This window comes from Gracilinanus agilis, chromosome 3 (genome assembly GCF_016433145.1).
Source record: "Gracilinanus agilis isolate LMUSP501 chromosome 3, AgileGrace, whole genome shotgun sequence".
Classification (NCBI taxonomy): Eukaryota; Metazoa; Chordata; class Mammalia; order Didelphimorphia; family Didelphidae; genus Gracilinanus; species Gracilinanus agilis.
In genome coordinates, this window is record NC_058132.1 from 191,704,809 (window position 1) to 191,728,269 (window position 23,461).

A 23,461-nucleotide genomic window follows, 5' to 3' on the forward strand; every position below is an offset into this window, starting at 1 on the left:
ATTGTAGTTTGTGGAGATTATTTTTCCTCCCTACTATGATAGGGCAATCTGGTTTAATGAAAAGAATGTTGGACTTGAAGTTAAAGTACTTGAGTTTAAATCCCAGCAATACCAGTTTTTTATTTGTGTGATCTTGGGCAAGTCCATTAACTTCCTATGCCTCAGTTTCCTTATTTGTATATTGTGGGGGATGAACCAGATGTCTCTGTGGTACTCTCCATCTCTTAATCTTTGATTTCAAGTCATTTCAACTCTCTGGGGTTCGATTTCTTCTTCTGTATGAGGGGGCTGGACTTGATGACCTCCGAGGTTACTTCCAGCTTTAAATGTTGTGAAATATATGGTGAATTTTTGAGAAAAAAAAAGAGGAAGCAAGCAGGATCAGACACAATTTCATATACATTCTTTAGTGTTCTGCTGTTTAAATCGTGTTGGCTTTATTATAATTTTTTTTTTTAAAGAAAGCAGTATAAAATGGAGAATTAGCGTTCCATATATATATTCCTCTTTTGGGTTCCACCAAGGAAATGTTCTTTTGAGTGAATGTTTAAGTTCAGAATAAAACAACACACTACAGTCCTAGATTGCATAAAAGAAAAGTAGTTACATAAAGTTACCATGCAGCATTTGAAATACGCCAGACCCTCTGGTCTATCCGTCAATACGTTAAAGAAGAGCACGTAAAAAGAAACAAAGATAACCGTAGCGTGCTGCCCAGGGTGATAATGACCAAGAGGGGAAACCTTGACCAGGGAAAAAAAGAGAAACACATATCAGGGACACAAAAACACTCCAGGACTGGCGTAGGGGTGCCCTTTACGTCATCCTTGCCCAATAGCCCAAGGGCAGGGGGCGGGTGCTCCGGCAGTCTTACTCTAGTAACTCACGCACTTTCTGCAAGCGAGCGCGAACCGACGGAGCTGGGCCCTAGCGACGGCCCGTAGGTAGCGTACAACCCTCTCAGGAATCGGCAGAGCGTCGGCTGCCCTGTGCCCTTCAGCTCTAAAGAAATCTGGCCAGGAGGTAGCGGGCGGCCAGGGAGGAGGTGAAATACACTAGGCCGTCATTCCTTAACCCAGGCGGCATGGCGGCTCCAGGCTCTGTCAAGCTCTTGCTTGCCGCGTCGGCGGCGTTCGGGGCTGCGTCCCGCCGTTGCCTCTTCCTCGCCGGAGCCGGGAAGCCAGGCGGGCACGGGGAGCTAGACCGGGAAAATGCCGCTTGCCGGGGGGCGAGCCGGGGCTTCAGCTTGTCTGCCCCGAGCCGGCGCAGGTAAGAGCCTGCTGCTGCCGCAGCAACCGCAGCCTGGAAGGAAGGGGGAAGGGGAATTCCCAGAGCGAGCCTTGGCCCGACCCGGCTCCGTCTCTGTGTGGCTCTGGTTCTTCGCTCCCCGGCTTGTTCCGGGGAGGCTTCCTTCGCTCCCGGCCTCACCACCTCCCTCTGCCTTCGCGGACCGGATACGCCCGGGGGGTGGGGGGTGGGGGGTGAGGAGAACGGGCTCCCGTGGCTTCGGAGCTATGACAGCTACCTAAAAGTCTGCAGGCTGCTGCCCTCTGACCCACCCGGCTTCCAGTTTCCGGGGACAGCGGGGACCCACCTGCCTTACTTCATTTTTTTCCTTCCCTGGGAGATTTGTGCCCTGAAATCTTTTTAACCCTTCCCCGGGGTCACTCTTTCCTTCTTTACCCTGTCACTCATTTACTTCTCTGGGAAGATTCCCTGGGATCTCCGTGTTAGGTAAACTAACAAGCTAAGTTGTCTATAAGTGGCTTCTGAGACAGTCAGATACACACTTCTGTACGTACTCCATCGTATACACTCATATGCATATATATTTGTTGTTGTTCAATAATTTCCACTTGTGTCTAGTTCTTTGTGAGTTCATTTGGGATTTTCTTGGCAGAGATACAGGAGTACTTTGCCATTTCCTTTTCCAGGTCTAAGTCCCCAGCCTGACCCTTTATCCACTGCAATACACACACTGTCTCTTTATCTCTGCCACTATGAGGCAGCTAGATGTTTTGTTTTGTTTTTTAAAATTTATTTATTTTTAAACCCTTAACTTCTGTGTATTGGCTCCTAGGTGGAAGAGTGGTAAGGGTGGGCAATGGAAGGGGGGGGGGTCAAATGACTTGCCCAGGGTCACACAGCTGGGAAGTGTCTGAGGCCAGATTTGAAGCTAGGACCTCCCATCTCTAGGCCTGACTCAATCCACTGAGCTACCCAGCTGCCCCCGAGGCAGCTAGATGTTAAGGTAGATAGATTGCTAGGCTTGGAGTAAGGAATTTCTGAGTTAATTTTATGCCTCAGACCCTTACTAGCTATAAATTACTTTTTTGGTCAGCCTCAGTTTTCTCATCTATAAAGTGGGGGTAAAAACACCAGTTTTTTTGGGGAGCACCAAATGAGATGGCATTGATAAAGTGCTTTGCAAATTTTAAAGCTCATGTTATTATTGTTTATTGTTATTATATGCCTCATGCAATACCCCAGGATTTATCTATTCAGAAGGCATTTATTAATTAGGTAATGTGCCAGACTAAGTACTAGGAATAAGAATGAATGAATGAAAAAACACTTATTAAGGATTTAGTATGTGCCAGACACCTTCTTAAGTGCTGAGGCTATAAAGTGAGTGAATGTATAAAAAAGCATTCCTTAAGAGCTTAATATATGCATCAGGCACTGTTCTAAGTGCCTCAGGATACAAATAACAGAAAGAAAGACCATCTTTGCCCCCAAGGAGCTATCTTATGATAGAAGAAAATAATATATAGGTACCAGGAAAGGGCTTTTTCATCTAGAAAGTCATAAGGCCTATATGAATGAAGCCATGGGAAAGTTGATTGATAATAGCTTTTCAAAAATGGCAATATTAATTTGATTTCTTTCTCTAGAGCAAGAGGTGGAAAAAAGTGTGGAAAGAGGAGAATGATGCCAATGTTAATGGCATTTAGATGGCCTGAGATTGTCAGCATTCTAAGGGCTTGCCTGGTTGCAACTAGACATGGAGAATTCAGTAATCTGGAGCCCAGAATCCTAGGGCAAGAGTTCAAGCAAGAGATCCCAATTAGAGGCTGTGGAACCCTGAGCAATTTCTGCTCTTTGGGAGCTTCATCTGTGTTTGAGAGAAATAAGATGGGCATAGTCAACAAAATTTTCTAAGTGCTCAACACTGCTCCTAAGCACTAAGGACACAAAAATAAAAGACTGCTTTCAAAGTTCTCATAGTCTTCATGAAAGAGACAACATGCAAATTAGAAATTACGTATTGGATAAATTGGAAATAATTGACAAAGAAAAGGCACTAGAAGTGAGGGATTGGGAAAGGCTTCCTGTAGAAGGTGAAATTTTAGCCAGGATTAAAGGGAAGCCAGATATCAGAGATGACACTGAATGTTCCAGGCATGGAGGACAACTAGTGAAAATATCCTGATTTTGGAGATAAGAGTTGTGTTTGAGGAATAGCAAGGAGGCTACTGTTATAGGACTGTAGCATAAATTCGGGGGAGGGGGGGGCGTATAAGGTCTAAGAAGACTAGAAAGATTATGGAGAACTTTGATGCCAAACAGGGTTTTTTATTTGATCCAGAGATTATAGGAAAGCAGTGGAGTTTATTGAATAAGGGATGGGGAAGTAACATGGTCAGATCAGGGCTTTTAAGGAAGATCACCTTGACAGCCCGGTAGAATGAACTGGAGTGAAGAGAGAAGACAGAGACCAACCAATAGGCTGTTGCAACCAACCAAGTGTGAGGGAATAGGGCCTACACCAAAGTAGTGGCAGTGTCAACAAGGAGGGGGAAGTATGCAGGAGATGTTGTAAAGTTAAAATCAACAGACTTTGGTAACAGATTGGTTATAGGAAGTAAAAGATAATGAGAAGTCCAGGATGATACCTCAGCTGTGAGCTTGGATAACTGGAAGGATGGAGTACCCTCAACAGTAAGAGGAAAGTTAGGAAGAGGGTAGGGTTTCTTGCTGTAAGGTTCAAACGTAGGGCTATTTTGATTTAAATTTATTTATAATTTGGAGTATTCTTTCACAAGGTTAATAGACTAAAGTTCATATCCTTTAAGTATTTATCTATTGGGTACTGGCTATTGGTCCTTTTTGTTTCTATTAACCTGGATATCAAAACCTTCTTTATTAGAGATATTTGATATAAAGACTTTTTTTTCCCAGTTGATTGTTGGCCTCAGTTTCCTCATCTGTAAAATGAGCTGGAGAAGGAAATGGAAAACCTTGGGTCACAAAGAGTCAGATATGACTGAAAAAAAACCTATTGAACAGAAACAATATATTCTATGGGCTACTATTACATAAAAATAATAATAGCATTTTAATGTTTGTAAAAATATTTTATTAATATTGTTTCATTTGATCCTCAGAACAACCATTTGAGGTAAGTGCTATTATGATATCCCTTCCCATTTACTAAAGCTGAGAAAATTGAGATTAATAGAAATGGAGTGACTTGACAAGGTTCACATAGCTAGTATTTGCAGAATGATTCAAACTCAAATCTTCCTGAATCCAAGTTCATCATTCTATACACTGTGTCCCCTGATTGCCTTCCTACAGATATAACTAAATGATTATCATAAAGATAAATACAGATAAACACAATACTGATTTTCCCTGAGCTGGTAGCCTCCAGATCTTTTCTCATATCTTTTTCACACTCATTCCCTACCTATCACAACTTTATACATTCATATATGAGGGGAGTCCAGTATTTAAAATGATTATGCAGTGAATGATTTTGTAATGTAATCATATTTGTAAACGATCATCCCACAGTGTAGTAAGGCATATAGGTATATAAATCTAGATCAGTAGTAATGGCAGAAGTGGTGGCATATGTTAGTATGTTAAGCATCTGTGATTCCTTCAGCTTCATCCACAGATCCATCAATTCCCTTTACAGATGAATGGATCTAGTTGTAGAGTGTTGCCTGAGGACAGAAAGGTTAAGTGGCACTTGGAGATACTCACACAGATAATTGTCAGAGGCAAGATTTGAACCCAGGTATTCCTGTCTTCAAATGCAGCACTCTATATCATTATACTGTGTTGCCTCCGCAAGCTAATTCTCATGTTTATATAGTCCTTGCTAGATTAAATCACCATTTTTCTAACAGGAACTCTGTGACTTAAGTAGTACAAGTATTATTATCCTCTTTTTATAGATGATGAAAACTAAGACCCAGAGAAGGTTGATTAGTGAATATAGAGTTAGGTCACAAGGAATTAGATGGTCTTAGGTGATATTTTCAGTGCGCCCTCTCTGGCAAACTAACCACTCATTCCCTTGGATAGTGTTAGAAACAAACAGCAAAATTATTCCTTACTCTCCTTTGTCCATCAGTGTTCTAACATCATTCTTTGAGATTTAGTTAATTATGTCACTATTCATTTTATGTTTATTATATGAATTTTGGGATCTGTCCTACTCTTAAAAACATAGACACTGGGACTGGGCCTGATCAGATAAAGGGCATCTAGTTCAACCTCCTATTCAATGCAGAAATCTCCTCTGCATCAGTAATAGATTGAATCTTTCATCTACTTGAACACTTCCATTGATTGGGAACCCACTTGATTTTATATTTCTGTCTTTCACATATTGCATTACAGTCAAACTAAACTATTAGCTGTTTACAAACACAAACTCTTTTGAGTGCCCAGGTGCCATCTTGTCTGTGAAACCTTCTCTCTCAATTCTCTCCCTTCTCAAATTAAGTTGTTATATTTTATTTGTATATGTATTTTATACTTTCTATAGAACATAATTCTTAATCTTCTTGGTCTCAAGGATTTTTTCCTTTTTCTTTGTATTCCTAATTAGATGTTAATTGGATTAATTCAACAACCTGTTTACAGACTGTCACTTAGTGTGGAATACTTCTGCAGATGTCTAATTTTATTAATCTTTTGTTGGTACTTACCTTCACTTTAAAAGAATTAAATTCACAGATCTTATGCCCACAATTCAGACTGTTTGGAATGCACAGATGGATCTCTATGCACTGGCTGTACCCAGGAGAACTGACATCTAAGTGTGTAAGAAAAATTTGCAATACAACTGTAACATCATCTAATATTATTTTTCTTTTCCTTAGTTATGATATAGAAAAGAAGTTATCAGGCAAGATATTACCCTTTGTATTTTCTAAAAATATAATTCATGAAGACATACAGCACGTGCTTATCAAATTTGCAGGTAACACAAAGCTAGATGTCAGTCAGCATCCTAAAAGATCTCGAGGCTAGATCTTAAAAGACTAGAATAATGAACTAAACTTAATAAGATGATATTTATTTGGAAAATATGTAAAATTTATGGGGATTTGAGACTCCTTGAGTCTTTAAAAGAGCTTTGCAATTTTCTAAAGGCAATTTAGCCTTTCTTCTGTTTAATTCTGGGCCCCAAATTATTGTCCATTTGTTCTAAAGTTGCATATATTGATTTACAAGCTCTATAGGTTTTCAGTTCAACAGCATGTTATCCACTTGATCTTTTTTCTGTGGATGTTTAGTCCATATAATTATGAGTTGTTTATGGATCTCTTTCAGAGGGTTCTGCAATATTCCAGGGCTTGATTCAGCTAGCTCAGTATCTACTAGCAAGATTACCTAGAAAATCTTACCATCTACTGAGAAAATCCCTTTTTAGATTGGCTCTTACTAGCATTTATTAAACACCTACTGTGTGTCAGGAGGTGAGACTATGAAAACAAAAGTGAAACTGTTTTTACTTGACTAGCTTCTCTTTCAAGGAAGTAAGCCCAAATTCACACAATATGTGAAAATAGCCATTTCTCAGATTCTTTGCTAAAATTTAAACTTGCCCTGTCCCTCTTTAAAAAAAGAAGAGAAAGAAAGAAGCTTTCTTTGGCTTTTATGCAAAAATACATTTGGTGGTCTAGCAATACCAGATCGTATACTGTATTATAAAGCAGTAATCATTAAAACAGTTTGTTACTGGCTGAGAAATAGAAGGGTGGATCAGTGGAATAGATTAGGGGTAAGTAACCTAAGCAATCTGGTGTTTGATAAACCCAAAGATCCAAGCTTTTGGGATAAGAACTCACTGTTTGACAAAAACTGCTGGAAAAATTGGAAAATAATATGACAAAAATTAGGTTTAGATCAATATCTCACACTCTACCAAGATAAGGCCAAAATGGATATATGATTTAAACATAAAGAGCAATATTATAAGTAAATTAGGGGAACATAGAATAGTTTACCTGTCAGATCTATGGAGAAGGAAAGAATTTATGACCATACAAGAGAAATAGAACATTACAAGATATAAAATGATTAATTTTGATTATATTAAATTAAAAAGGTTTTGTGCAAACAAAACCAATATAACTAACATTAGAAGGGGAACATCGAACTGGAGAAAAATTTATAACAAATTTCTCTGATAAAGGTCTAATTTCTCAAATATATAAAGAACTAAGTCAAATTTGTAAGAATCCACGTCATTCTCCAATTGATATTCAAAAGATATGAATAAGCAGTTTTCAGATAAAGAAATCAGAGTCATCAATAATCATCTGAAAAAAATGTTCTGAATCCTTCTTGATTAGAGAAACACAAATTAAAACAACTCTGAAGTACCACCTCATACCTAGTAGAATGACCAATATGACAGTAAAGGAAAAGAATAAATTTTGGAGGGAATGTGGCAAAATTGGGACACTAATGCATTGTTGGTGGAGTTGTGAATTGGTCCAATCATTCTGGAGGGCAGTTTGGAATTATGCTTAAAGAGCTTTAAAAGAATGTGTACCTTTGGGTCCTGTAATACTATGCTAGTTCTGTATCAAAAAGAGATTTTTTTTTAAATGGGAAAGGACCTGTTTGTACAAAAATTATTTACAGCCATTCTTTTTTGTGGTGGCAAAGAATTGGAGAGCAAAGGGATATTCCCCAGTTGGAGAATGATTGAACAAATTGTGGGGTATGATGATAATGGAGTACTATTGTACTATAAGGAATGATGAGCAGGATGATTTCAGAAAGAGCTTGGAAGACCTAAATGAACTGATACAGAATGAAATAAGCAGAGGGAGGCAGGTAGGTGGCTCAATAGATTGAAAGCCAGACCTAAAGATGGGAGGTCCTGGGTTCAAATCTAGCCTCAGACACTTCCTGGCTATGTGACATTGGACAACTCACTTAACTCCTATTGCCTAGCTCTTACTGCTTTCTGCCTTGGAACCAATACACAGGATTGATTCTAAGAAGGAAGGTAAGGGTTTTTAAAAAAAAGAATGAAATAAGCCGAACCAGGAGAACATTATTCACAGTAACTGCAATATTGTAGAACAATCAAATGTGTCAGACTTTGCTACTAACAGCAATTCAATCATCCAGGACAATTCTGAGGGTCTTATGAAAAAGAATGCTATCTACCACTAGAGAAAAAACTGTTGGAGTAGAAGTACAGATAAAAAACATGATTTATCACTTGTTTACTTGGGTATGTTTTGGGGGGTTTTGGTTTTATGAGATTATTTATTCACTTACAAAAATTAATAATATGGAAATATGTTTTGTGTGATAATACATGTATAACCCAGAAAAAAATTTTTAATTCATTTGGAAATGCCAAAAGTTCTTAAGTGCTTCACATACAGAGGCTTGGCCATTGTGTGACAATGATAATAAAAATATAGCCATTAAATTTATATAGTTATGGGTAGGTAAGTGGGATTGAGAATAGGAATTAAAGAACTCTAGCCAACTGGCTAATATGACATTTTTAGTGGCAGGGGGACCTTAACCTTCTTAAAATATATATATAGACTTCTTTTTTTTAATCTTTTAAAAATTTTATTTATTTTTAGGTTATATGTAGCAACCATTTTTGACAATTTTTTTTACATTTTGCGATTCTGATTTTCTCCCTTCCTTTCCCCCATTCCATAGGCAGCAAATAATCCTTATATAGGTTATTCCAGTGCTTTCATGCAATATGTAAAGTATGTATAGATTTTTAAAATGTCAACAAGAATTTTTTTTTAAGTAAAGTTGGGAAAGGTAACCTGTCTGGAAAGCTCTTTTACCCTTCATTTTTTTTTCAGTTTACAAATACTTCATCTTAGGATTTTTGTTAAAGGAGAGCAATTCACTTATATCTTGTCAAAGTAGATTTTAAAGAGGAAAAATAAATAGGATACAATGACTGAAATGCGATAGAGGAAGTCAGCCCAGTATGGGAAATTCTCAAGAATGGTATTCTGAAAGATACAAAGGGAAATAGGTCCAGCTAGTAGGAAAAATAGGATTTGTTTTAAGAGATTGTTGTGGATTCATAAGGAACTCACCAACCTCCTTAGATTTAAGTAAAGAAATATACCAAAGAGGGAGAATGTAAGATTGAGCCTATTAAAACAATATGAGGATTGATAAAGCACAGATTGACTCAGGCTTTGGAGAAAATCTAAGAACAGCTAAAGAACATTTGTCTTTTTAGCCTCATTTGGGATGGGTGAGGAGATCATGGAGAAGGGCAAGGATCTTTGCTTGGGGTGGATGGGACCTTGACTGACCAAATGGAGGAGGTGAAATTACCCAATTCCTATTTTGCTTTTGTTTTCCTTGACATGGAAGGAGACTTTTGTACTGACAGAACAAAAAATTTACTTGAGTTAGTTACCAAGATAAACAAGAAAAAATAGAATCTGGTTGCCCTTGATCAAATTTAGATAATAATAATATGAATTCTAATTTTTGAATAAAAAGAAAGGGGTATATCTGAGAAAAATATGAGGGGACCTCAGAGGCCAACTACTTCAAACTTCCCACTACCTCCCACCATCCAGTAATAGATAAGGAAACAGACTTTGAGAGGTTGAGTAACTTTCCATGTACTTAAAAAAAAAGGCAGATTTGATTGCTGAGCCACTGTAAGTGATATTTCAAAGACTGTGGAAAATGAGGTATAGTAAGATTAGAAAAGGGTAAAAGTCCCAGTTTTTTTTTTAATATTTTCCATGGTTACATGACAAGCAGTTCCACTGGGTTATACATGTATCATTTTTCAAAGCCTATTTCCAAGTTATTCATATTTGCAATAGAGTCATCTTTTAACATAAAAACCCCAGTCATATCCCTATCAAACTTCGCGATCAATCATTTGTTTTTCTTCTGTGTTTCTGTTCCCACAGTTCTTTCTCTGGATGTGGATAGCATTCCTTTTTGTAAGTCCCTCAGAATTGTCCTGGGTCATTGCATTGCAGCTAGTACAGAAGTCCATTACATTTGATTGTGCCACAGTGTATCCATCTCTGTGTACAGTGTTTTCTGTGTACAATGTTTTCCTGGTTCTGCTCCTTTCACTCTGCATTTCTGGAGGTCATTCCAGTTCACATGGAATTCCTCCAGTTCATCATTCCTTTCAGCACAATAGTATTCCATCACCATCAGATACCATAATTTGTTCAGTCATTCCCCAGTCAGTGAACACTGCCTCATTTTCCAATTTTTTGTCACCACAAAGAGCACAGCTATAAACATTTTTGTACATATATTTTTCCCTATTATCTCTGGGGTACAAACCCAGCAGTGGTATGGCTTTGTCAAAGGGTAGACAGTCTTTTAAAGCCCTTTGGCATAGTTGAAAATTACCATCCAAAATGGTTGGGCCAATTCACAACATCACCAGCAGTGTAATTGTATCCCAATTTTGCCACATCCCCTCCAGCATTTATCATTTTACTTTGCTACCATATTGGCCAGTCTGCTAGGTATGAGATGGTATCATGAGTTGATCATGGAGATCAGAGTTGTTTTGATTTGCATTTCTCTAATCAGGAGGGATTTAGAATAGTTTTTCATGTCCTTATTGATAGTTTTTATTTCTTCATGTGAAAACCACTTATTCATGTCCCTTGACCATTTGTTGATTAGGGAATGGCTTCATTTTTTTGTAAATTTGACTTGGTTCCTTATATATTTGGAAAATTAAATCTTTGTCAGAGAGATTTGTTATAAAAATGTTTTCCCAATTTGTTGCTTTCTTTCTAATTTTAGTTGCATTGATGTTGTTTGTACAAACATTTTTAATTTGATATAATTAAAGTCATTCATTTTACATTTTGTAATGTACTCTATCTTTTGCTTGATTTTAAATTCCTTCTTTTCCCACAGATCTGACAGGCATGGTATTCTATGTTTACCTAACTTATTTATTATTTCACTTTTTATATTTAATTCATTTACCCATTTTGAATTTATCTTGTTATAGGGTGTAAGATGTTGATCTAAACCTAGTTTTTCCCACACTGTTTTCCAATTTTCCCAGTAGTTTTTGTCAGATAGTAAGTTCTTGTCCCAAAAGCTGTGATCTTTGGGTTTATCAAACACTAGCTTGCTGGGGTCATTTACCCTGAGGATATTCCATTGATCCACCCTTTTGTCTCTTAGTCAGTACCATATTGTTTTGATAACCACTGTTTTATAGTACAGCTTACTGTACTTTAGTATATAAGATCTGGTACTGAAAAGTCCCAGTTTTTAAGAAAGAGGAAAGCAGTCTTCAAACTGTAGTTTGACTTCAAATTAATGGGAGCTGCTTTAATTTACCTTTAACTAAATTAAGAGAGGAAGTGTACTTACTTTTCCAAGATGATAAATCTTCCAAATGGTTATGTCCACATTATTATTGTTTTCTTTGATGAATAAATTGTAAACCACAACTGAAAATGATATTTTGGTGTTTTTATTGCTATAAAATTGTATCTTTTAAAGAATATTATTGCCAGAACATTTGAGTTGGATATTGCCTAGTGTTGAGAATCTTTCTGATTACTTAGAGAAACTATTAGAATCTTTCCAAATAAACTCCTTTTACATAAATAAAATTAATAAAAAGATTTTAGCTAAAAAATAAAATGTACTGTGTGAACCTGGGCAAGTCACTTAATCTCAGCTGCCTAGTCCAGTGATGGTGAACTTTTTAGAGATAGCTTGCTGTGGTCTGCCCCACCTGAGACTAGAATGCTTTCCCCACCCCTGCCTTTTACTCCACACAGGAGAGGGAAAAAGCACTCCCATTGGGCTACTGGACTGAGGGGTGGGTGATGTGGAAAAATGTAGTCAGGTGTGGTAGAGAAGGAAAGATCACAGCTCCACCCAAGTCCTTCTGCCTTCTGACTGGGGACAGAGTGTGTCCACAGAGAATGCTTTGTGTGCCATCTTTGGCACCTGTGCCATAGGTTCACCATCGCAGGCCTAGCCCTTACTGCCTTTCTGCCTTGGTATTGATTCTAAGATAGAAGGTAAGAGTTTTTTTTAAAAAGTACAAAATATAAATTTTTTTTCTCTCACATCTTGCTACTTATCCTTCTCCCCTTCATTTGTTTGGACACATTTCTAGAAAGAAAAATCTATCCTAATAAATCCATCACTCTAAGGAAACAGCTCTATTCAAGGTTATTAATGACCTACATATTACTAATCTGACGTCCTTTTTGGTTTAGCCTTCCTTGACCTCTTAAGTATCCTTTGATTCTGACTTCCTCTGTTCTTAATATTTTCATGTCCATGAGATCTCACTTTCATGGTTCTCTCCTTATCTCTGATTATTCCTTCACTTTTTTATTGGCTCTTCCTATTCTTACCCCTAGGGCATTCCTCAGGGAGGTATCTATTTTTAGTCCTCTTCTGGCTTCCTTGGTGATATCATCAACTTCATGAAGATAATTGCCAATAATCTATTTCTCCCCTCCCCCACTCTCTAGTTGCCTGCTGGGCATTTCCATTTGGATGGTACTGGCACATTAAATTCAGTGTTCCTTAAATTTAGACTCATATTTCCCCTACAACCTGCCCTTCTCCCTAACTCCTTAATTTTTTGAAACCATGTCTTTGTCCCCATTCCTTCTCATCTAAGCCATTATAAGAGCCTCTAGTCTTAAGATCATAGTGACATAGATTTAGATCTGAAAGGGATTTTAGAGATGACTGAGTCCAACACCCTTATTTTACAGGTGAGAAAATGAGACCTCCTATTTCCCTCCTTTCCTTTATCATCTTTCACCCCAGTGGTGTCAGACTCAAGTAGAACCTAAACATAAGGATCCTGGGGAACTGCATGTTGATTTAGTTTTAAAATGTAGCACGTCTGTTTTATTGTTTTTTTATTTATTGTGTTAAATATTTACTAATTATCTTTGAATCTGGTTCTACCCACACTGAGGTCAGTGTGGGGAGTGTTGCAGATGGGCTAAATGTTTGACACTTGTGAGTATTTTTCCTTCCTTCCTTCCTTCCTTCCTTCCTTCCTTCCTTCCTTCCTTCCTTTTTTAGTTTTTATTGATGTCTTTTGTGTTTTATGTCATCTTAGCTTTCCCCAGTGTTCTCCCATCTCCCAGAGAACCATTTCATAAAACAAATGGTATTTTTAAAGATAATATAGAAAAAGAAGAGAAAAAAAATCAGCATAACCAATCAATACACTGAAAAAAAATCTTAAAACATATGCAGAATGAAACACTTGTATGGCCCTCCCTCTTGTCTCCACAAAGGTGTGGAGATAGCCTCTCATATCTCTTCATTTGAATCATGCTTGACCTTTATGTAAGTTTTGCTACATTCATTTCTGATTTTTTGTGTATAATTCTTTCCATTTACATTATTGTAGTAACTGTATATTCTTTTCTTTTCTCTACTTATATAAAAAGGAAACAACACACAAAAGAAAGCTGAAAAGGGAGAGGGGAGAGGAAGGCCATTGTGAGGGGGGAGGAAATTGAGCAGCATAACTCGGATTTCTGATGACATGGTGATTTGCTAAGCACTAGGACATCAATCTTGTCAAGTCCTATAGCAAGTCTGTGTCTAGAAAGTATAGAGAGCCTGAAGGGAAGTCAGTAGAGTGCTGATGATATGGCAATTCCCTCCTTTACAGATGAGATAACTAGCGATGAAAGCAGGAATACTCAGGTTTAAGTGTTGCCTCTGATGCATTTAGTTGTGTGATTATGGGAAAGTCATTTAATTTCTCAGTAATCCAAATGTTAACACCCTTAATACTATAAATTACAGACTAATTTTCTCCTGTATTGGTGCAAAGAGTTCTCCATATGATAAAATCATGGATTAAGGCCTCCCTCACTCTCCCAGCCAAAGTTACAGATAAATAGAATGAAGTACAGGGGTTAAGAGAGACTTGTCCCTCACCTTTCTTTGAGTACTTTTCCTCTCCTTTGCCTTGCATTCCACTTAATCTGGTATCATGATTATTTGTGTGCCTTCTTTCTGAATTGTTTCATGAGTTCTCTGAAAGCTTGTCCTATGTTCTGCCTGTCTTTGTGTCTGCACATATGTGTGCTTGATGAATGTGTGTTGAATTGAATTGATGACCCAGGGGATCTGTGTTTCTTTCCTTCAGCTCTAACAACTTTCTGTGATTGTCACTTTTTCTAGTTGTTCCTAAAGAAACCATCTGTTACTAGTTGTTGCCATCTATTGGCTGTTGTGAAAATTGCAATAAAATTATTTTATGGAGTATTTTTTGCCCAAGGATAAAAAATAAGGTAGTTAGAAAGAATGATAAAACAAAACCCAGATGTTTAAATCATTTATTCAGCTATCTTGTTGGAGGAGGATGGAGAACATTATATGGCCAAATATTGTACATATTTCATTGAATCACTGATAACATTTAGGTCTTGACACTGAATCCTCCTGATAAAACATCAGCAGATTTAATTATTTTGTGGTACTTAATGTTTTTCAGTGAACCAAAACAATTTTCTCTTTGTTAGAAAGTAGGTTACATACTTTGTCAACAGTCTTTTGCAATTGTAGCTCCACATAGTTTTTAAGTGTTTTTAAATTGTCTTTATGATATAGTATATAAATTATTCTGGTTCTCACTCCATTTTGCATACAAATCTTCCAAAATTCTCTACAATTGTGCCTTTCATCAATAGAACAATAATATTTCATTATATTCATGTTCCAGAATTTATTCATCTTATTCCCTAACTGATGAACTTCTCATTAGTTACCAGTTATTTATGACTTCAGAAAGAGCTATCATAAATATTATTATATTTGTGGGTCCTCTTCCTGTTTCTTTAATTTCTTTGAGGATTAAGTCTAATAGCCTCAGTGGAATCCTTAAACACATTTTCTAGCTTCTGTCCCATTTTAATATTAACAAGATTGGGTCCAAACAAGATTATCCAGGTATTTTGTATAGTGCCAGACTGTTCTGATGCCTCCCAGCACCAGTATCCTAGTTCTGCATAGAATATTAGTGATTTTTAATTGATGTATTTTTCTCTACTGATTTACCCATACTTCTTGATTCTTTCTCTTAATGACATGTTCCTTGGCTGAGCATACATGTGCAGTATGAAGTTGGAATAGATTATGATAAATAAAAATATATAAATATATAAATGTGCCCCTACGTCATTATTTCATGGAAGGAAGATGTAAAGTGAAGCAGTATCTGAGAGGGAACTCTATAGGGCCAAGTTGGAGATAGGAGAGATGGAAGGGAAAAGCACCATCCAGTGATATATGAGTGTTATTTATTAATGTTACTATTCTGCTCAGATTGCGTCCTGCAGGATGGAACCTTAAGTAGATTTAGTTCAATCCCTTTGTTTTATATATGAGGAAACTGAAGTCTAGTTGCATGTCCAAAGTCATACAACAAATAATGAGATAATAATTTCAGGACTTCCTACCAGCATTCTTTACAGCAATGTAATGGGGAATACCTGTTGCCTTCATTTTGTAGATAAATTTTTGATGAATGAGGTCTTTGTTCCTGAGCTCTATACATTATTTAATTACTAATATGGTAGTTGTATTTCTATTAGGTCTAATCCTTGGTGTAAAGAGGTTATTGATAGATGTTGAACATATTTAAATTGTTGGTTGATGAGAAATTTGTTAAATCCCAGAATTTGTGGTTTGTACAATTATCTTCCTATTAGATGGTCTTTTGAAAGAGAAAAGATGAAAAGTTCAGAAATACCTTTAATGCTGTTTAACTCCTTTTTTTATTTGTTTGTCATTGTAGGCTCAAAAAAGCTTTCTTATAAATATTTGTCAAAGGTTAAAGAATAGTAAAGATAAAGATGCTTTTTTTTTTTAATTCTAGCTCAGAAGATAAGATAACTATTCATTTTGTAAACCGGGATGGTGAGAAATTAACAACCCAAGGAAAAGTTGGTGACACACTACTAGATGTTGTTGTTAATAATAATCTAGACATTGATGGGTTTGGTAAGTATAAGTAATTTAATATAGTTGTGAAAATATTGATTGTTTTCCCCCCCAAATTGTATATGGCAATACAAATTATTATTAAACTCTAACTCATAAAATTTGCCAGAGAATTGTTCATCTCAATCAAGCAAAAAGCAGTTAAGTGCCTACTGTGTACTTAAAACCAAGTAGATGATATTCATAATCTTTGAATCAATTAATCCAACCCCTTTATATTGCATATCTCCAAAAATAGCCCTTTGGTAGGACTATTCATGGCCAAGTCATTTAACTTCTCAGTATCTATAAATGACCTTTTATTGTATTATTGTATTTTGGTTGGGAGTTGATGAAATCATAGGTTTAGTACAAAAAAAGAAACTTAACTTTTGTATTTACCATTTAAACTCATCTATCTTCAGCCTCACTATTCATCTGGTAAGAACCAAAACTCAGGGTTGTTTCAGAGAGTTTATCAGATAGGGAAAATGAAAAATCCTATTTAAATATAGAGTTTAAGCTCTATATTAGCATAGAATGGTAATTTACCTACCTAAATTAAAGTAGAAGAACTGCTTTAAAAACAAATTAAACAACTATGATAGCTGGGACAGATAGGTGGATATTGCTGGGACAGATAGTGGATAGAGTACCAGGCCTGGAATTTGGAGATCCTGGGTTCAAATTTGGACTCAGACACTTCTAGCTATGTGACCCTGGACCTCTCACCCCTTAGTAACCCTTAACCCCAGTTGCCTAGCCCTTGCTGCTCTTCTGAAAACAAAAATCTGACAGAAATTTGAATCCTTTGTAAACTATTGCTACATTCTATATCTACATGGTTTTAGGTATATAGTAGGCACCTGCTTTTTGCTTGATTGAGATGAACAATTCTCTGGCAAGTTTTATGAGTTAGCTGTCTCCTTCCCACCCTCTCACTTGGGCCATATAAATATCTAGGCATCTTACTTTGGTTTGAGAATACTACCAATAGCAGCCTACTGAGAGACAAGCTATAAGTTGTCATAGCCATGCCTGTACGAAAGATCAAATGTCTTTCCAAATAAAAAGAGGCTTTCTTTTCTTTGATTCTCTTTCTCCTAAGTTTTTCCTTTGTCTATGAACCTTCTTCTTAAATGTCTAATTTTTGGTGTACATAGTTCAAACCAGTATGTGTCAATCAGGGAATTGGACTTTTGCATGGTCTATCTCTGTAGAATCTTTTTATGGAAGTTTTTAGCTTTAACATATCAGATATCAGGACCAGTTTATATATACTCTACTTGAATCAGAGATGATCGAGACTATGATATTGATCTGTAATTTTATAAGGTACTTATGTGAGACAAAAAGATCCTCACCCCTTCCCAAAGAGAAGGGGAAAAAATGGCAAAGAACCCTCACTAGAATTAATGAGAATTTTAATAAAAATTTTAATAAAGCTATTAAAAGACATGTCATCTAAAGAACAATTGAAGGAACTGTGGTTGTTTAACACAGAGATTTAGGAGATAATTGCTTTCAAGTATTTGAAAGAGCCATCAAAGAGTTCCGGAGGGTAGAATCAAAGCAGATAGAGGGAAACATTTTGGCTCAAGAACAACATTCTAACAATTAGACTTTTCAAAAAGTGGATTGAGGGGAAGATAGGTTACAGTTCAAATTTGGCCTCAGATACTTCTTATCTTTTTAGCTTCAACCCTGGGCAAGTCTCTTAATCCCAATTACCTAGCTCTTCTGCCATGAATTATTATTATTATTATTATTATTAATTAAAGGTTATTTAAACAAAAACATAAAGTGGATTGAACCATTGTATTACATTGTAAGTTTCCTGTCACTAGGTGTGTTGTAAAAAGAAANTATTATTATTATTATTATTATTATTATTATTATTATTATTATTATTAATTAAAGGTTATTTAAACAAAAACATAAAGTGGATTGAACCATTGTATTACATTGTAAGTTTCCTGTCACTAGGTGTGTTGTAAAAAGAAAAAAAGTGATTTGAACATATGTACCCTTTAGCAATATTATTTCTTTCTCATCTCCATGTCTTTGCACAAGTAGTCCCCATATCTAGTATATAGTTCCTCCCTCACCTCCACCTCTTAGAATGCTGGTACTTTAAACAAAACTTAGTGCAACCTCCTACACAAATCCTATCTAGATTTACACTAGATGTTACACTCTTGTTTAAAATTGCTTTGTATTATTTTGTATATACTTTGTATGTACTTATTGTATACAGAGCAAGGACTGCTTTACTTTTTACTCATCCTTAGCATCTAACACAGAACCTTGAACATGATAGGCGCTTTACGAATATTGAATTAAATTGGATATATCTGAGAGAGAAGAAGAGAGAGGGAGACAGACAGACAGACAGAGAGAAAGAGAGAGAGAGGAGTAATTGAATCAAGAAATGAAATTGGTCATCACACTTAAGAAAAAACTAGTGTGGTTTTAGAATGCAGGATACATCATAGGCAGGAGAGACTAAAGAGTGAAATGTGAGATAACTGATAGTCAAGTAGTATTGGTGGCCATGGAAAGAAGGCAAGAACTTAAGGCAACCTTGTGGAGGAAAAATCAATAAGACTTGCTATTGAGTGTCTTGAGACATAAAGACAGTATATTTTTTTGAAGATAAAAAAAATCCAGCATGAGACACTTGCTCCCACTCTTTTAAAGTCATGCAATTCATAGTGATACATTTGATCATTCTCTGACCATGTGAAGTGAGATATTGATAGACTTTTTCATATTTTTTCCTACAAGTAGACTTATTTTCTTTTTACTTGTTAAAAGTATTTTGTAAAACTTAATGTCTCGTGCTGAGTTCTGTGGGAAAAAGTCAACTATTGTAAAAAATGACATGTATTTTCTTTTTAGGCACACATCTTGTTTCTCCTTTAAATTGTAAGCTCAGCCTGTAATGTGTGTGTGTGTGTGTGTGTGTGTGTGTGTGTGTGTGTTTTTACTGAATTCTCCACAGCTCTTACATAGTAGTAATTCAACAAATGGTTGGTTGTTTTTTTTAAACAGAAAGTATCCATAGAAAAATTGCTTAAATTTTTTTTCAATCCTCATTCCTATTCCTAATTGAGGAAATTGTCCTGCCATTTTAAAGTTCTAAGATAGAAATCCTTAATGGGAAATCCTTAGCTTTAACTTTAGGGAACACATTGTATTTCTTTTAGTGTATCAATTCAATCTTTGTCCCATTTGTAGGTGCCTGTGAAGGAACATTGGCTTGTTCCACTTGTCATCTTGTCTTTGAAGAACACGTATTTGGAAAGTTAGAAGCTATTACTGATGAGGAGAATGACATGCTTGATCTGGCCTATGGACTAACAGATACGTAAGATTTTGGACTCTTCTTATTGGTCTGAGTAAAAGTTAAGAAATTATAAAATCACTTATTTCCAAGGCTAGCCACATGAGAAAGTCTCTTTTACCTAACATATTATATATATGGTTGAAGTAGAATGATGCTATATGTATGTTATTTCAATTGGTCCACTAAATTGAAATCATAAATATCTGTAAATTGCCATCAGAGCTTTCTCTCTATATGTATATATATATTTATATTTAAGTGTTCAGTATAGAATGAACACAGCAATGGAACAAATTTAAGTTGAGGAAACATTCTTTTTTAAAGACTTTAACATATACTAATTCTAATCATGATAAGTAATTTTTCTTTTCAAAAGTCTCTACCACATAACATAGCACTTTTATCAGCAGAATTATTTTTCATCTTATTTAGAACTGGAGTTGTAAAAGGTCTTAGAGAGGTCATTATTAATGAAGTTTTACATAATGAAATTTTTAATTTTTAACTACATATGTGACCCTAATTAGAAATCAACTTTTTTCAAAGAAAAATTTGAAATAAAAAACAAAGAACTATTTAATTCCTTCATTGGCTGACAGTGGGAAAAGGGCATTTTTCTTTAGGATTTCAGAATAAAGCAAAGCATGTATGACTATTTTACCTTCTGGGTATTCAGGAGCCATAATCTCTACCAAATATCTTTCTTCTGTAAGAAAATATTTAGAAGATGTACTAACTTGTTTCTGAATATTTTCTAATTCATATAGTAATAAGTAATTCCTAAGCATCTCTAGCTTGTTGGGCGAGATGCACTCCTCATTAGAATGCTTCAGCAGGACAGATAGCAGTGCTCTAGTGTATGAAGAACATAATGGCAGGATAGAATGTAAGGCCTTGAAGACCTTAGAACACAGCAGCAAGGGAGATGATAAGGCCAAGAGGTCCTCCACCTCATTGAAGTTGGTGATTTCTTGCTCATCAAATCAGTGAAGGAGCTATGTCCACTTAGCAGGGCTTGGAGCAGCCTCATTGTCTACTATAAAGGAAAGGAAATTGGGCCTCAGAGCCTTAGTATAGTCATATCCATAGATTTTGTTGTCTAGTCTAGCTTATTTCAGAAAGGTTCATCACCAAGTTGGACAGAAAAGGGTGAACTTTTTGCACATGACAGCACATAAAGTATGATATAAGGCATAAAATGTGCAAAGGTCCAGAAAAGGTGTTCTAGGGACATGTGATAACAAAGAGAAAATTTCCAGACAAGGAAATCAGAAGAGATTGCTCTTGAGTAAAATCTTAATGGAAGATAAACATACTGAAAGACAGAAGGAAAGGGGTGGGGGAAATGCATCCTTGACAAGGAGGGTGGTCTCCGAGAGTGTATAGATGCTTAATACATGTTGCATTGAATTGAATGACTGTTATGGAGAGTTCTCCATGGCTCTTATAACTTTGTAATTTATGAAAAGGCAGTTTTTGGATTACCTCTGAGTTTCACTTATTCGTATTCCCTCTATATCCTGTTATTCTTCATGTAATTGAGATTTGGCTATATGAGGCATCATCTTAAAGGCAGATTAATTTCTTTAAATCAGCTACAGTCCTAGGAAAAAAGCAAGTTACCTTTCCTGCTGTCCTCACCATTTTTAACTTTTCTGCAACTTAAAAGTTAAAACACTGTGAACAATGTTCTCCTTTTGGATATTTTCTCTTCCTTTGGCTTCCATGATACTTTTCTCTCCAGGTTCTCATCTCACTCCTTCACAGTATCTTTGTGAGTTCTTGTGCCACATCTTGCCCCTTAAGCATAGATGTCCCAAAACACAATGTCCCAGGCCTTCCTCTTTTTATGCTCTCCACTGTGGCAATCTCATATACATTTATCACTTTCTATCCAGATAATTTCTAGGTCAAATAAATATATCTCTCTTGAAATCCAAGCCTGAATCTCTTTCAATCTTCTGTACATCACTACCTGTATATCCTGATAGATCCTTTAATTCCATATGCCTAAACTAAAATGACCTTCCATTCCCAACCTTGCCCCTTCTTCATCCTCTCCTGTTTCTCTTGATGTGACTACCATCCACCCAGTTACCCATGTTTGACCCCTCAGCGTCCTTCTGGACTCTTTCCTTTTCTTCATCCTCCACTAGTTGCTAGATATTGCCTTCTTTCCAGCCACATTATCCATACTCAAACTTTGTCCTTCATTACCTCTTATATGGACTATAATAATATCCTTCTAGTTGGCCTCTCTTATTTCAGGCAAATATTTCTCTTTCCAATATGTCCTCCATATAGCTATCAAAATAATCTTCCAAAGGCATGTGTCTAATGATATCAGTCTCCAGTCCAAAAACCTTAAGTGGTTCCCTTAATGCAGGCATTTAAGACCTTTTATAATCTGGTTCCTGTCTACCTCTCCAGTGTTGTTACATATTATTCCTTTCATGTTTTCTGTGTTCTAGCCAAACTGGACTACCCTCTGTTTTATTGAACTTAAGAGTGCTATCTCTTGTTCTACCCCTTCTCAGAGACCACCCCCCTTGCCTAGCAAGCACTCCCACCCCCTTCTGTGTTTCGGAATATTCATCTTCCTTTAAGGTCATTACATGTCCCTAGAATATCTTTTCTGGACCTTTTCTTTGCTCTTGTTTTATGCCTTAACTTTGTATGTATATCTTCATGGATATTAAATCAATATAAGAAAATGGCAAAGTTTTCTATGTAGCTATCATATTGTGCAAGGACTCAGCTAAAAATAAAGAGTATGTTGTTTTTTGATTTGTTTTTCAACAGATCACGTTTGGGCTGCCAAATCTCTTTAACAAAGTCTATGAACAATATGACTGTCCGAGTACCTGAAGCAGTCGCTGATGCAAGGCAATCCATGGATCTGGGCAAGAACTCATAAACTTCAATCAATCAGAATATTTTCATGGAATTTTACCTATATTTTTATTACAATAGTTTCTCTATGTAATTAAATGAGAACTTGCCAAATAGAATTTATTGCAATTACTAGCTTTGATATTTTAATTTACCTTATAAAATTACTATATTTTGTAATTCTTAAAAATTATGCGGCCTTTTTTTCTTTTGGTTAAACTTCAGATTGTCCAATGTTGTTATAAGAATTCACATAATATTAGTTTACATTTTGTAGTGCTTAGTTTCAAATTGCTTTTACATTACCTCATTTTATACTCATTATGCCTTTAACCTCATAGTGGTTTTACCACTATTTGATCTGTGGTGAGGCGTGGAACAGCTAAATGTGTCCAACACAGGTAGTTAGTTACAGAACTGAGACTAGAACATGGGTTTCCTGACTCCTTAACTTTTTCTAGTAGACTGGGAGAAATAAGTAGTAAAACAGGGAGAAATTATGAATTCTCTGTTAAGAGTAATTATGGAATGTATGTGTCAGTGCAGAAAAACACAACTGCTCAGTGAACTGCTTTATTTTCTGAATATGTTAGAACAGATGATTATCATAATATGGCCTTTCAGAGTTAAGAACATTTAGGATAATTTGAACATAGGTGCTTCTAAAATCCCTGACAAGTCTGATCTTGATAATAACAAAGCTACAGGAATTTTTTAAAGGAAAGTAAAATTCTTGGTACTTTTGTAAGTAAAGTAAGATAAATGTTTGTGATTTTATCTAAATATTTGATTTGCAATATTCTTTAATAGTGGGATGAAATCGTTTAAAAATTCAGTCTTTTTTTCTGCAGAGCCAGAGAAGAAAAAAAGAAAAAATTCTATTGGGCTCTGTAATTTGTTAATCCTCTGTGGAAGCAAGTTGAAATTTCCATTTTGTCTGACAATAAATAAATTCATTAGTGGGTTAGACAA

The 23,461-nt window shown here is 36.0% G+C and overlaps 1 protein-coding gene across 1 annotated transcript; it reads left to right on the forward strand.

Annotated features, from left to right (window-relative positions):
* The first annotated feature begins 871 nt into the window (after window positions 1-871).
* FDX1 (ferredoxin 1) lies at window positions 872-23,461 on the forward strand. The gene is made up of 4 exons (XM_044666299.1): window positions 872-1,269; window positions 16,145-16,269; window positions 19,489-19,618; window positions 22,400-23,461. Exons 1-4 carry the CDS (start codon window positions 1,085-1,087, stop codon window positions 22,512-22,514), a joined length of 555 nt encoding a protein of 184 aa, XP_044522234.1. The 5' UTR covers window positions 872-1,084; the 3' UTR covers window positions 22,515-23,461.

Bases quoted from the DNA above. Each gene is read 5' to 3' on its own strand.
- FDX1 (XM_044666299.1), top strand. From the start codon at position 1,085: ATGGCGGCTCCAGGCTCTGTCAAGCTCTTGCTTGCCGCGTCGGCGGCG. The intron at 1,270-16,144 runs GTAAGAGCCTGC...TTTTAATTCTAG, and splicing joins TCTGCCCCGAGCCGGCGCAG to CTCAGAAGATAAGATAACTA. The intron at 16,270-19,488 runs GTAAGTATAAGT...TCCCATTTGTAG, and splicing joins TCTAGACATTGATGGGTTTG to GTGCCTGTGAAGGAACATTG.